We start from the raw sequence: 16,424 nt of genomic DNA, 5'->3' as shown, positions 1-16,424 counted from the left end.
TAGGTGCTTCGAGAAACGACCCCCGACTGGCTCCGGAGCTGCACAGCCGGGCAATCCCTCACGGACTATGAAAGGCTGAAGAGCCACGAAAGGACTCGCGGTCTCCAGTGTTGCGAGGGCCTCTGCCGCCTCTGGGACGGCGTCTTCCGGAAGAATTTCCCCCTCCCCTGCCTCTGGAAGGGGAATCCTCCTGCTGAGAGGGGTAAGGCTTCTGAGATCTACGGAACCACATTTTCCCTCCTCTTTTAGCCTTGGGATAAGGCTGAAAGGGAGTGGAAAATCGTGCCCCTACGGCAGTCAGACTCTTACCCTCCTGTTCACAGCGGGTTAGTGTCCTTTACCTTGGGTCCAAACAGGGAGGACCCATCAAAGGGGGCATCGGCAAAGGAAGACTTAAAGGCCTCCGCGAAATGACACAGGCGGAGCCAGGCTTTCCTCCGTAGAGCAATGCCTGTACCCGCCGCTCTACTCGCCCCTTCGGCCGCATAAGAAATGAGCCTCATGGACGAGTTTGAGATGGACGACATTGTAGCCAGCTGAGAGCCAACCGTCTGGGCCAGCTCCTCAGGCAGGTTACCCAAGAGGGTATCTGATAGCTCCTTAATCAGATCCCTCTGAAATCTAGTAAAGTGCGCAAGGTAGTTCAAGGACCTCAATGTAATGGCCGCTGAACTGAGGGTGCGCTTTCCGTACCTATCCATGCTCCTAGACTCCTTATTAGGAGGATGGACGGACGTCGAAGCCTCTGCTACATCTTGCTGGGTAGCAGATGCCACCACCAAAGTATCTACAGCCACACCTTTAGTTAGAAACTCTTTTTCAGGGGGTGCCGAGAGGAAATTATTTGGACGAGCAGGCACCGGTTCCACAGAGTCTGGGTGTTCCCACGCCCTTCGACAGATCAAATCCAAGAGCTCATCGAAGGGCGGAGACACCCAGGAGGCGGAGGGCTGAGCCCCGAAGGCCTTCAGGAACACCGACTCATCAGCAGAGGGAGGTTTGGACTGCCAGCCGCCTCGTTGTTTTAGGGCTTCCAGGATGTCTGCAAAGGAGACATCATCCGAGGACGACTTAGGGGATCCCTCTGCATCATCGAGATCAGTGTCTGATGTAAGAGACTCATCAGGGGAGTCAACGTGCTTCCTCTTGCACGATCTCTTCCTGGGGGGTTCTTCCGAAGAGGCTTCAGAAGGACCTCCAGGAGGGGGAGAAACCCCAGTGGGGGTAACCTGAGGCCCGGGGGCACCGCTGTCTAAGGACAGGGGGACTGCCAAAGACCCAGTCTCCGTATGGAGGGAAGGAGCTGGGGGAACCGTGGAGGTAGCCAAGGAAGATTTGGCTAACGCGCTCCTCATGGCCCTGAAGGCGGGACCACCAGAATCCTGGGAGGGTCCCACCTCCGTGGCCACGACAGTGGACGGCACTCCCGCCACCGACGCACCAAGAGGGAGACTTGGGACCGAAAGCATCAATCCTGAAGCCTCCCCCCCAGGGCCGAAGGAAGAAGTCAGTGTACTGAACTCCGACCCAAGAGCCGGAACTGGAGCAAGGGTCGGGGCCGACCCTAAAACCTCCACTGGTTCCACCAGCACCGGCTCCAACGGTGCCGAAGCTGTTGGAGGAGGAACCACAGTAGGGAAGTGGACCATCGGCTCCGAAGCCGAATGGGCTGGAGCCGAAACTAGCTTTTGGAACACCGGAGACTGGAAGAGTCTAAGTAGCACCTTGTCGATGTCCGAATCAGACATCTTGGATGATCTAGAGGATACTGATCGTGCCCGAACCGATTTCTCCATCGGCTCCGAAGGACTCTACGACTATCGGCTCCGAGGAAGATCAAGGTAATTTCCCTCGGTGCCGATAAGGACTTCGGCTCAGAGGGGGAAGAGTCTGAGCCGGTAACCCTTATCGGCTCCAATATCAGTGGAGCCGATGAGGGTGACCCGCCTCTCGATGCCCCAGACCTTGGCTCCGAAACCAGAGGGGTCGAGGCTGGAGGCATCGAGGCAGACCATTCCGCCCTCGGCTCCAAAGTCCGTGGAGCCGATGGAGAAGTCTGCTTAGATTTTTTAGCGGTCGGTTCCGACTGACTGGTCGGAGCCGACACTTTCTTCTTTTTAGAAGGAGAAGGAGAGGAAGATAAAGCCTCCTCGAAGGATGGCTTGATTAACCCCTTGAGGATCAATTTCTTCTTCCTCTCCTGGAGGACTCTTGATGAGAAAGCATGGCACACACTACACGACTTTTGTAGGTGCTTGGCACCTAAGCAATAGACGCACGAGGAGTGGTCGTCCGTTATGGACATTTTAAAACCACACCTCGTGCATTTCTTAAACCCGGAGGGTTTGTGTTCTTTTGACATAACTACTTTAGACAACAGAACCTATCTAAATGAAAACACACCAAAACTTAAGCAAACCAAGCAAAAAAAAGTAAAGTTTTTTTTTTCTTGCACTATACAGTTAAACACAGAGAAAGAGTCAAGACCCTCTAACTTAAACGGGTACTTGACCCAGGAAAGAAACGCTAGTAGTAAAGCAACAGGGGAAGGCTCCTCTAACTAAAACGGGAAACCTTCCCTGACTAAAAAAAAACACGAATTTCTCAACAGAAATTAATCAATCACACTCGTCTAACAACAATAGCTGTTAAAACAGCTTTTGGGTTCAAAGTCAGCAAAATTCTGACAGGAAAAAGCCTAAATAAATAGTACTTAGCCCAGCCAAGTTGAGACCACGTCTAAGCTTGTAAGCGGCAAACGAGATCTGGGGGATTAGTGGTGGTGCATCCTGGGATAAAGATAGCTCAGCCAATAAGAGGCCTCGCTCTATAGCATAAGCGTGCAGAGTCAGAGCCGAGGGATCGGCTCCGAGCCCATCAGTACAGAATGTAGGCGAGATAGGATCACATAACATCTAGAACCTTACTGAAAAACAGTTCAGCTAAGAATTCCAAAACAGAAGGTATGTGACCTGTTATCGATGCTATGTCTCACAGTCCCTTCCTGATTTTAACGTATCAGGGTCAAGGAGGATAGGAAAGCTGTGGGTGTCCAAGTAGACTGAACAGTGGATGCTGACTGGAATGTTTCAGGATTAGTTGAATCCAAAATGTCAGAAGCACAGAATGGGCCACAACAGGAGAAACAAGGAGGTAAAGTGGCCAATGTTCAGTATGTTCCCAGGAGACAATTACAGAAGCCCAAGCTGGATGTGTCTCCAAGAAATCTCATCTTCCTGTTAACATCACACGGACAAAAATCGATGAGAGGCACTAAAAGGCCTGAAATAAGAAGTTATGTATCTACCATAATGTTCCATGTTAGTTGTCTTCTCGCCTTCTTTCTTGCTGGATTTTTTTGTTTGTTCAAATAGATATTCTTTTGAAATTCAAAGTAAAATATATTTACAATTCAAGCCCCATCTATAACTTAGCAGATCTAAGCTTTAATACAAGCATAACAGAAATCATATCATTTAAACCAGGGTTTTGACATGCTTCCAGTATTACTTGCCAGTACAACTATCTATATTCAACCCTTGTTTCCCATGGTCCACCTCTCGGGTCAATAGCTACAGTGCCTAGAACAAAGAATCAAATTCAGCATTTCTGGGAGCAGGAGGCAAAGAATCAGAGGCCAAACTAGACTCCAAAAAGGCATCATCAACAATATCTAGTACAGGAGGTACTGCTAAAGGCCTATGCTGAGGTAGGAGCAAGAAATCCCTAAGCCTCTTTTTTGAATCAGAAAAATCCTGGCTTTCACAGTGGAAATGCTCCCTTAGAGTATGTAAGGTTTCGCCAAAAGAAAAATCCTCTGGAGGGGAAGCAGACGGAATAGAGTCCTCTGCACCGGAATCACCATAAGTAGATAAAGGCACATCCAGATCATCAGAAGAAGAATCAGAAAAATAAGAATCCTGTACAGAAGATTCATAAACAGCTTCAGTCCTAGGTCTCTTAGATGGGGAGGGGGGGGGGGGTTGGCTACCCCGGATTAGAGTTGTAATATCTTCAGCCATTCTTGTTTTTTTAGGCAAAGAGGCCTGAACATGCAGCCCGAGTGTCGGTTTCTTAGGCATGGTTCGAAATTTAGGCCTAAATGAAGAAGGAGGCGTCGGTTTAATATGCAAGTCCATAGGCCTGAATACACCCTCAGAAGCCAGTGCCTGCACAGCGGCTCTGGACCCATCCAAGGTAGAGACATCCGCAGGTTGTGGCATACCAGACTCTGAATGGGTCTCAGTAGAGGCCTGCGAATCAGAAGTAGCGGGTATCAGGGGCTACGAAAGCCCCTCACAGAGTACTGGCGACTGGCTTAGGAGAAGAGTTGTCGGCAGCTTTGGACCTTGGCGGCCTGTCTCTGTCTTTATCTTTGCATTTTTTCAGAATCCCGGTAGTCAGATGGCTAACCAATGACATTTCTGGATAGTTAAACAGAGAACCAAAATATACCAATGACGGATAGTGCGCTAATTAAATAAAGCACAAAACCGACAGCAAGGTCCGTAGTGGTCAGGGCCTAGGCAAGTAATACAGTGCGAATGAAAATCTTTGTGAGGTATTTGCTTTCGGTTCTGAAACTCAAAACTGAAAATTTCAGGTGTTGGCCAACCGGCACTTGCGAACTGCTTCTGCTTCGGGCACCGCACGGCAAGAAAGACTGATGTAATGGCATCGGCTGCATGTTTTATACCCCTGACTTGACGTCATGAAAAAAGGGACAGCAACCAACGCAGGACCCAAGACTTTGTTAATCAGGCCGACTGAGGGCTACTGCAAGCAGATAACCAAAATGCAATGACTGCAACAGTGAAACAGTAAGAACATCATGTGGTAGCCACATATTCACATCCCCTATCAAGAGGGGGAAAAAGAGATGCCATACTCATAATGTTCTCAGACAGACAAGCATAAACTAACACATGAAATTCTCCAATTCTCCACATTCAAGTTAATACAAGCTCATACAAACAAGGGAGGGACTGGTATTAACCAGGTGTTAAACAGCTGCTGGGTTCACCAGGAAAATAACTACTGCATCTGATCTGGGAATGTTAAAAACCCACAAAACTGAATAACGTTATACAATCTATATGCTTTCTTGGGAGCTGCAAGCTGGCTATTACGCAAGTTACAGGTTGCAATAAATACATTCTCCAATACAGAAACAAGAGGAATAAGCATATGGTCAAGAAAATCCAGTTGAAATAAACAAATACTACTTCAGACACAGTGGCATGTGATTACATTTCCACTGCAACTACCGATTCATTCTGGAAAGTTTCAGAAGACAGAATCTTTCAAAGGGACTAAGAAGCCACACTTTCCTCAGAATCTGAATCAAAAACGCATGGAAAAAAACATCTCTCTCCACAATCATTTTGCGGTTCAAAATCATGAATCACGTCAGCAAATTACAAAAATTCTCTTGCCGGACAAACAGCTGAACTTAAGTGTCAAGAGGCTTAAGTAAATTCTAAGCAAAGCCCAATAAATCACTCCTGTACTAAGTAACAGACAGAAGATGTCATGACCAAGTTGCTTGATAGGAATTTCTGAAGCAGCAGACCCACAATCCCCAGCTCCTCAGACCCATCAAACGGAGCGATTTTTAGAAAGAGGAAACGGTAACCTAATGCACATTTTTCCCATAAAGGGGGATAATAAAAAACACATTTTCCCTTCGATTATCTTGGGCAAGGAGACTTGCTAAAAAGATGCAGGAGGTGGGGGGGGGGGTTGAAGCAGGAGATAGACAATACGGAAATATCATTAAGGCAAGTACATACATTTTGCATCCAATGTTATCTTGGCCATCTGGCTTTAGCCTGTAGGACAGAATCCCCAGCCAAGTAAAAACCTATGTGAGGATCTAAAGGATTCCACAACACTGAGCCAAAGAAAGTCCTGGACTGAATGTCCAGCTTGCAAAGATAACCACCCAAGTAGCTGCTGTATAAACCTTGCCCAAGGAGATTCTTTAAAAGAAAAATATAGAAGTAGCCATAGCTGTAGTAGAGTGACCCGCAAGTTTGTCCTGAGGGTCTTGCCTCACAAAGGAAATATGATCAGACAGCCACTTGGAGAACATCACATTCAACACAGGTCTGCCCAATCTGGATATCAAAAAGGAAGCAAACACCTAGCTGGATTTTCTAAAGGTTTTTTTGTCTTATCCGGGTAAAATCTCTTGTATATGCATATCTAACAGGTAAAATCCCTGTCAATGCATATCCAAGCAACCCAGCAAGTATTTCATCCTTGTTCTGAAAGCATTTGGGGAAAAAAAATAGATCTATTCAAATTACTGTCAGAGGCTACTTTAGGCAGAAAAGAAGGAATGGTGTGGAGTGAAACTCCAGATAAGAATCCAGAGCTTGTAGCTCTGAAACTTTAGCTGAAGTAATAGCCACAAAAAACAAAGACTGCATTTGGTGTTGGTAGTGGAACCAAATTAACTGCAACATGGAGTGCCTCAGCACTGAAAAAATCTGAAATGCTGCTCTCAGATTCAGACACCACCAATAAAGATTTTTTTTGCTCAAGCTGTCTGTCAGAATGCTGCACCTCCAGCAACCAGAAACTGTTGGGACAAGATTGCACACTGCCAAGCTCATGGCTTCCCAACAAAAGTGGATAATTACATGGCACCGTTGCTTACCAAGACAGTATATATTGTCTGGTAAGAAAATCACACCACTGGGGAGGACATCCTGGAAGCCCTGCAATGGGACTGCCATCATCTCCTGGACAATGTTGGCCATTGCAAAAGACCAAGACCCCTGAACAGTACTACCTTCAAAATATACCCCCACCCAAGAAAGGAGGCATCCTTAGTGATTACGGCCACAAGAGGAGGAACAATAAAATTGTTTCCCGATGGTCACTAAGGGAGGCTGTAACCACCACCAAATCTGATTGTGACACTTGTCAAGCTTGCTGGAAAGTCCATTAAATATGTCAAGCATGACGAGCGCACAAGTCCACTACAGAGCCCTCATGTGGTGCCTTGCTAAAGGGACCACTGAAGCTGCCAAGTGGCAATGGGAGCTTGGCGACTTGACTGACAATATTCAAGTGTCAACCTATGAATTCTAATGTCTGAACAAACTGTGGGCTCGACTTTAAATAATTGACTAACTGGTCACACTGTTGGAGTAAGGTGTCTCTGGCCGTGACACTTGACACTCTCATGGAGACATTCTCATGGAGACAGTGAGGAACCAATCAGGGTAAGGAAAGTCCTGAACACCCTACAAACCAGAGCCAGGCTGCAACCACTGCCATGCACTTAAAGGAGACCAGCACCCACAGATTCAAGAAACATGTTTATTTCATCATGGTTTGGCATTTCTAACATTTTGTCACCACTCTGGGACTATTTACAGGCTTTTAAACATTTTTATAAGCAATTCTGAGTCTGACCACATGGGGTGTAGCTTCTTGAAGTGATCTTAATGGTTTAATCCACCTCTAGGTATCCTGCAATGCAGTGCTCATCTGTAAAAAAAAAAGGCTCTGAACTGTTAATGATCAGCCCCCAGTCATAAATGCAGAAATCTCCTACAGCACCTCTCTATCTTGATATACTGGCAGGCACCCTTGAGGTCTATCAAGTACATCAAATACTCCTTCCTCAGCAGAATTAGAATGAACACTATGACCCTACAGAACTTGTCAAGCATCACCAGGAGATTCAATTGGCTTAAATCCAAAATAAATAGTCCAGAGGTCTTTTTTTTTCTACTTTGGTACCAAGAGAGACCTTAACACCACCCCAGATCCTCACTGGTCTAGTGGGACCTCCTGAATGAATTTTCCAGCAGTTTCTGAAAATCAAACGTTGCCTGCGGTCTCTGACAGGGTGGAACTGGATTTTTGATGGAACCCTAGAATTTCTAGAAGAGGAATGGTATAACCTCTGCATATACAACTACTAAACACCCACGCATGCAATGTGACAGCCTACCAAGCTTTTGGGCGAAGAACCAAGCGACCCCCGACTACCTCCAGAACAGCTCAACCAGGCAACCCTTTAGATCGCTGAAAGGGTTCACTGGACAAGGCTCCACAGACGCCCTGGATTTTGCAGGCAACCCTTACCACAGGGGCAGCATCCATTATGGTCCCTCCCCCAGCCATGGACAGAACCCTCAAAAGCATCCTGGGAAGGCTGCAGCTACTTTAGAGAAAGACGTTTGCACCCCTTCTGATTCCATCACAACATTCACTGCAGGAGTAGTGAAACATCCTCCTACAGTGGACAGAATCTTCCCTTCATGTTCACTTCTAGCAAGAGCATCTTTAGTCTTGGGCCCCAAACAAGAATGAGCCATCAAGAGAGGCATTAATAAAAAGGATGCCTGGCAGAAATTTGCAAAGTCGCACATGTGTATCCAAGTGTGGCATCACATGGCAATGCCGGTGCCAGTTGCATGGGATGCCCAATGGACTGCATTCAAAATGAGTCTTATGGAAATGGTAGTAATAGACAGCAGGGCAGATAGACGGGTCTCGACTGTTTTTGGAATTTTCAGACACTGCTGCATCTCAACATTCCTTGGCAATTCAGCTACAAGATCTCACTGAAGTCTGGACAAGTAGGATAAGCAGTTCAGTGCCCTCAGTGCAAATGCTGCCGAGGCATAAGACAGCTTCCCTAGATGGTTCAAGACTTAACCACACTGAGGGGATTGAGATTTCCCTTCTTGGTGGCCACCACCACAATTGCATCCGTGACCAGGCCCTTACTCCAATGAGGCTCGTCCATGGGAGGAGCAAGTAATTTGTCAGTTTTCTTAGAAACAGGCTCTCACTGTGTCGCGTTCCTTCCACATCCACCATGACACTTGCGCCCCCCCCCCCCCGGGCAAAGAAGCTCCAAGAGATCGCCAATGGTGGCACAAAGGATGATCAGCTCCAAGGAATATGAATAGATGCTGGTGCCAAGGCATGCGGAGGCTGTCAGACTCGAGTCCAGCGAACAGACAGGGAACAAGAGTGGAGACAGGAGGACCTCTATCACCCCCTCCCCTGATGTCATGGGAGTCCTTGGAAAGCAGTGACATTTTGCACATTTGGTGCAGAAGAAACAGCTAGAAAAAGGCCCTTAAGGACTAAATTTCACCCCTCTCTCATTCACCATCTTAAACCCGAACCCTTCCCAGATGATCGGGGAAATAAGAGTTCAGCGCCCCCCCCCCCCAAACCATAAACACATTTATCGGGCATCTTGTAAGGGCAGCTTGTGCCAGTAGGAAACATACTTAAAAATCTTTTTAATGGATAAGGGTAGACCTGAAGCACCTAATACACTAGACAAAAGTATACGCTTTCAGGAATGCCAGCAAATGGGATCTGGAGGAGCGGGGCATTACTGCAAGGGGAGGCAGAGCCCAGTGAGCTGCTAGGTTTAAAATGACCTCTGGGTAGATAGGCAAAGTCTGGGGGATTAGGCCTGTGTCGGACCACAGTTAAACCCAATAACCCAGAAGCTGAAGCCAGAAAGAGAAGACATCGAACATGCTTTCTAATATAAACTGAAAAATTATTTTGGCCGTAAAAAGTGGAAAGCCCTCCCCCAAAACCTCATCTGCCCAGCAATGGAAATACTTAACTAATGGAGTTGTCTTCAGCAGCAAGAAAATTCTGAAGGGGGTTGGCACCGAAACCATTCTTACAGTCCGAGCACACACAAGCTGGCGTTTTAACGGCCAGCCAGCTTACAAAGCTTTATCTTGTGCATGATATAACCAAGGCTACTGCAGCAATGATCACTATTCTGTTCACACTAATGTTCAGGATGTTTTAGGTACATCTAATATGCCTAAGGTTATATCTTTTGGGGGAGGGGGTAAGAGTGGCGGCATTTGCTTAACTTTCTAGTTAGTGTTCCATCATTTTATAAATGTTACTGCCAAGAGAGTTCATGAGGGAGAAGAGGACAGTGTCGCCAATTTCAGACTCACGACTAGGAAGCCATGAGGGCTTTAAAAAGCACTCATGAGAAACTAAGCCACTCCTGAAGTAGCTAGAGAAGTTAAGTTTGGTATTCGGTTTCCTTTTCTTAAGGGTCTCCAAAGAAATATAGTTTGAGAAGACCCCAAATATATTTTATTAGACTACCTGGGTGTCTTCCCAGACAAGACTTGAGGATTTGCCCAAGATCCCCTCAGAAAAGAATTAGCCTTTGCTCAAATGGTTGGTCAGTTGGGGCATGTTAATATTGCTGTTGTTGCGTCTTTCAGCTTTTCCTGGCTAGGGGTCGGCATAGCGGAACTCAGGTCCGCTAATGATTGGCAGTTGCTTTTTACGTGCCGAGTTGTCAGCCCTAACGCACAACCTTCAACGAAAGTACGCCCATTCACGCAGGTCTCCACACAGAAGATGCTCTAGCTGAGAGTCGAACCGGTCAGCGTCTTACTGGTTGGGGCATGTTAATACCACAAGAGTTGAAGCAGTCCGATTTTCCAAGAAACGATAACATGGGCTCAGAAAAATGGTCTCGGACAAAAAAAAAAAGTTCATTTTGGCTGATGAAGGATGCCAGAGCAAGAGAACATCCTAGCACAAGCCAATACTAGAAGCTTTTTCAATGTAAAAGTTTCATATAACGGAGACAACTATGAATAGTGGCGACTGGCAAACATGTTTTTTAGCACGCTCAGGGTCTAGGCAAAAAAGACACTTGGAATGTTTAGCCCTGTAAGAGAGACATCGACCACAGCCACATTTCCCTTCTTAAATCAGAAGATACACCAGTCTTTTTGTCAAAAAGGGAAAAAAAAAAAAAAAAAAAAGAATGCGCACACAGCTCTTCAGTCTAGAGGAAAGAAACTTCTTAGGATCTTCACATCCGTGCAAAATATGTGACCGAGTCTTGTGCATACAGGATACATATGGCACAAGAAGAAGGTGCTCAAGGTTTTGTAAACTAGCTGTATGCATGCTATCCTTGGCAAGGATTCAAGAATACAAAAACACCGATGTAAATGAAAAAACACACAAGTCAAACAATCAGGAAAGCAGAAAATGTTTTTCAAAACTGCCATCTCACTGCAGAGAAAGTGTTAATACACAGTTGTACAAAACATGAACACACAATGAGAATGCTGTAGAGAATCCTACCCCAGCAAGACAAATCTTAGCAAAATGGGTGCATACATAATTACAAGTATTATATCGTACACTACTTTTGCAATAAGAACAACCCCTAAGATGTCACAGAACAAGGCAGAGTTAAAAAAAAAAAAAAAAAAAAAAAAAGTCTCCACTTTTAGCAACATGCATTTTCTTACGTTGGGTTTTTAGCAAGTTTCAACAATGCATTCTCCAAGACCATCATTTTCAAAATTAAGCATTCAACTTGCTACAACTTCTTCTAAATGCTTTATAGGGAGTAAACGCCTACTGCTGCCATTAAAGCATAAATATTCATCTACATACTACACTGCCAATCATGAGCGGACAGGTGATCCGCTGTGGTGACCCCTATCCGGGAAAAGCCAAAAGAAGAAGATACTACTATAAAATGATGCACTACCAGAGTACAGAAACTGAATGCCCACTTCTAATTCCATGACACAGCATGAGGGTGCAGTCTTAAGTAAACTTGACCAGGAAGTCATAATCTGCAACACACAACCAAAAGTAACCAGCTTTCAGCAAAAAAGGACAGTACAGTTCAGTCTACATCATTAAAAGGCAGAATCCAACTCCATAATGTTCTCTTTCATTTGCAAGAAAAACATGGCAAGCAGCATCCGGAAAAATCCAAATCCATAAATATCTTTCAACAAAATAAGATTTTAAAAGCAGTATAAAGTTCAAGGGCGTCTGTCACATCACACTCCTCAAAACAGAGGTGGAATCCTTCAAAGCTTCCGAGCCTGTGGAAAATACGGCCCAGACCGCAGAATCCTTTATAAATGCATTCTATGAACACCTTCAGGAATGCATGGATCATGCAATCCCAAATAAAACCAAGACCCAATCCTCCAAAGGCAGACGTCCTGTCTGGTGGACCCCAGCCATAAACAAACTATACAATAGAAGGAGGAAGCTACGACATGACAGAGCAAAATCCCAAAAAGGGAAGGTATCTCTGATCAGTATTAGCAAAAAACTACGTGCACTCATAAAATCATCTAAGGCCAGCTTCGAGAGAAAAATTGCACAGGACACTAAGGATAATCACAAGGCTTTCTTTAGTTATGTTAGGAACCTGGGTGGGAATTCCCAGATATGCTCAGAATTAGTCCAAAAGTACAAAAAAATACATCGAACCCACAGACATTGCCAACATCCTAGCTGACAGGTTCAGCGCAAACTCCCCCCCACCCCCACCAAACGGGCAAACATCTATCCCAGCAGAGTGCTGCCCCCAGACATCTCAGATGCTCAGGTAAAAGCCACCCTCTCCAAAGCATAAAACACAGCATCAATGGGACCAGACAGTGTCCCGGGCTGCGTCCTACATGAACTCCAAGAAGAGCCAAACCCAAACATAAAACTACTGTTCAATCTCAGCCTTACTACAGGATATGTACCCAAAGAGTGGCGTACAGCAACAGTGGTCCCTCTCCACAAAGGTGGTGCCTCAACGGATCCTGGAAACTATCACCCCATAAGCCTGACTAGCCTGGTCTGCAAAGCTATGGAAAGGATCATCATGGACCTCATAAAGATAATGGGGACCTACAGCACTGGATCCTACCCAGTTCGTCTTTGTTAAGGGCAGACCCTGCCTCTTAAACCTTGTCGATTTCTTTGAAACAGTCACCAAGGCCATTGACGAGGGGAAGGTGGTCCACACAGCCTACATGGACCTCGCAAAAGCCTTTGATACAATACCCCCACTCGGGCATTATAGATAAGCTCACCAGCTTAAATATAAACCCCTATGTCACTAGATGGGTTGCAAACTGGCTCAAGGACAAAACATATGTGGTTAGAATTGCTGGAGCCATGTCAGACTCCAAACCAGTTACAAGGCTCAGTACTGGGACCTCTCTTGTTCGGTATATATTTCTCGGAGGTACAGGCCAACACGGAAGGACTGTGGCTGACCAAGTCTGCAGAGGACTGCAAACTGGGCGCCATAATAGACTCTCTAGCTGACACAAGCATCCTCCAAAAGGGCCTCATAGAAACAGACAACTGCTGCAGGGGCCATGGCCTCAAGCAAAACGCCAAAAAGTGTATAGTCATCCCCTTTGGCAAAAACAAAGTGCCCACAAATTACCACATAGGTGGTAATCCATTAAGTACAGAAGTAGTAATTAGGGACCTGGGGACCCAAGTTGATAGCAATCTCTCATTTGACAACCACATGGCCAAAGTGGTTAGAAAAACATTTTATATAGCCCACCTAATCATGAAGGGATTCACATCTAGGATCAGGGGAGGTCATCGTACCTCTTTACTCATCCCTCATCAGGCCCATAATGGAGTACAATGCCCCTTTTGGGATGTACCTTACCAGACACCTGCAGCAACTGGAAAGACCCCAAAAGTACCTCACCAAGAGGATCAAAGGGCTCAAACAGATGCCATATGCTGCCTGGTTAAAGAAACTCCAGCCTACCCAGTGGCATACCGCCTGCTCAGAGGTGATCTGTGCCTGATGTATCAAGCCATGTCCAACCCAGAATTAATGGACATGCTGCACCTCAGAAAATCCAAATCCCATCGAGCTACGCGCTCCAGAGACTTGAACCTCAGCACTGAAATAAATAAATAGGACATGCTGGAGGGACAGATTCATAACCCAGAAGCTCCCTTCACTCTGGAATAAAATCCCAGTCCAGGTTAGGCAGAGTCCCTCACTGACTCTCTTAAAGAGGAATCTTGATGAGTGGATGGGAGATCGTAGGTTTACCCCGGGTATCACTTCTGTGTCACTGTTAGACAGAGGCACATTATACTAACCTCGAAAAAGGGCATAGCAAAATTAATTTAAAATGGGTGGCGAAAGCCAAACACACTCTGGCTAGGCTTATAAATGCCCTAGGGCAGATAGCCTAGTATGAACCTATGAACCTATATCTGTACTTGCACATACATAAGGAAAGAACCTTAAGAAAAGTCTTCCTGCAAAATTTTCTAACAATTCTCTGCCATTTACACACACAGTAATAGGATTATGTTGCTGATGAGCTTCCACACATGCTAAGTGTATTCGGTTGTGCACACAAAGGCAATGCCATCAGGCAACCTCAAGACTGTATACATCACTCCCATGCCCCCAATCATGGGAAGCAAGCCTTCTTTAGCCACTTTGCATTACTGGTCCACACCCACCAGTATCCAGTAATTTTTGTACACTGGTGTTTGCCATAATGACTGCTGTCTCTTTCAGCTTTTCCCGTTAGGGGTCGCCACAGCAGAACTCCAGTCCGCTAATGATTGGCAGTAGATTTTTATGTGCCGAGTTGCCAGCCCTGACGCACTACCTTCAACGAAGGTACGCCCATTCACGCATGTCTCACAGAAGATGCTCTAGCTGAGAATCGAATCGAACAGGACAACGTCTTACTGTGAGGCAACAACTTCTCATAATACGCAGGCTCCTCCTGTAGTATGCCCAATCGTGATATACTGAGAGATTTTGCTCCATGAGACATGCAACATCCGAACAGCCCCACAAATACCAGAACAATGCTCCCCACAAAAAAAAAAAAAAAAAAAAAAAAAGTGTGCAAAGAAACTTGCCAAATCTGAAAAGGAATCTAATGGTTGGAGGCATTAGTCCTGCATAAACCTTGTAATTTACAACTGTACACTACAATACAGAAATATATTTCAGTTTAGATTCACAGCAATTGTGCTCCTGAAAGCCCAGTTAAAAAGTTATAAATCAGCATGCATGCATATGCAGTTGGTGTCTACCTGGAGGTGGACTCATGTTCATCTGTTTTTCTACTTCATTTTGAAGCTCTTTGAGCTTTACTGCCTCCTCCTCCATCTCCCGAACCCGTGCCTTGATAGCCTCCAATTCCTAGAAAGTGTTAAGAAGTTCATTAGTAGTTCATCATATAACAAACTATAACGCATGGTCATAAAGGCATGTGCATAAGCATGGCAACTGACTGCAAAATAAACTTCTCTATACTCCCCAACCTTAACAGGACCTCACCTACCCCCAAAAAATGTTACAAAAAAAAAAAAATCGAGTTATTGGCTTAATATTCTTAATTCCCTCTTTTTCCCCCACTAACATTTGTTTTAACTTAAGGCTCATGAAAACGTACTATGGAGAAAATTCAATTGGCTGCCAGCCTAAGAAAAACACAACATAACTACAACCCAGCCAGACCAAAGAGCAATCAGCTAGCTAAGGCATGACAAAACAGAAAGAAGCACTGTCTTTTCTCCCTCCATTAAGGAACACAAGTATCTTATGCAGTGGAACAACGTACTTTATTCCATTCACAGTGAGAACGAAAAAAACTACCAGCAAAGCTGCTACAAAGTCTATGGCACCTGTATATGACAGTGAGCGATTCCCCCATGCAAACATAAACACCCCACCAATTTACTGCTACAAATCTGCACAGAAAGGGTTATGGCACAGCAAAAAAAAAAAAAAAAAAAAAAAAAAAATAGATAGGTGCCTGTGCAGTGTTACAGTAGTACCTTGTCAAACTGGTAAAGACAAGTGGCTAAAGCGGACTTCCAAGACGGCTGCACAGAGTAACAGGGTAATTTCAGCTCTCCCAGTGTGAAAAACATGGGAGAGCGCCAGTAAAACTTATTTTTCAAAAAGTTTCAGTAACTGACTAGAAGTGCAGTGCCTGGATGTCAGCAAAGAAAGAAATTCAGAGAACCTTAAAGAAAGTCTACCACAAAAGAGGAGGGGGGTTTCTATAGTACACTGTATTCATTTTATGAAAGCACAAATAAGCAACTGGACTTGTATTCCACAGTAGTTGTTGAGAGCACACTGTTTGCTCCAAATGAGAAAGCAACCTAAACCTTTAATAGTAAAGATGCAATCCTACTAGCAGGAGTCGTCGATTCTGACAAAACTCTGGCAGGAGGACAGTACTAAAAGTGGGAGAGACTATTTGTGGGAAATGATTACTCATTGCGCACCAGGCAGGAGTAAATTTATTCCACTAAAATCAGGGAAAGTTGAGAAACAGACACGAGATTCAAGTTGCTGTACCCAGCTATTTTCAGAACATTCTTTCCTGGAGGAAAGAAATCATTTTTTGACACAGAGCATGCTAAGGGTGAAATAAAGTGTCAGAGTTTACTGAATTACTTAACTGTAAACTGCTTTTGTCATACTGACAGTTGTATTTTCTGTTTAGGCGTGCTCTACCTGTACATTTTCTGGGAGTTTTCTGTGTTCTAGTCAAGTAGCACAGTCTGGGTACAGGTCTGCTGCATCCAGGCCCGGTTTTGCTTGCAGAGTT

General features: G+C 45.2%; 1 protein-coding gene across 1 annotated transcript in view; it reads right to left on the bottom strand.

The window, feature by feature from the left end:
- Positions 1-16,424, bottom strand: part of LOC122790489 — a gene marked incomplete in the record, with an annotated part of 1,159,925 nt that overhangs the window by 606,534 nt on the left and 536,967 nt on the right. Inside the window, 1 exon segment of the mRNA XM_044058037.1 lies at positions 14,893-15,001. Coding sequence (XP_043913972.1) covers positions 14,893-15,001 — 109 coding nt within the window.

This window comes from Protopterus annectens, chromosome 16.part0 (assembly GCF_019279795.1).
Source record: "Protopterus annectens isolate FY-2018-M chromosome 16.part0, PAN1.0, whole genome shotgun sequence".
Taxonomy (NCBI): Eukaryota; Metazoa; Chordata; order Ceratodontiformes; family Protopteridae; genus Protopterus; species Protopterus annectens.
This window is presented reverse-complemented; position numbering and strand designations above follow the sequence as displayed.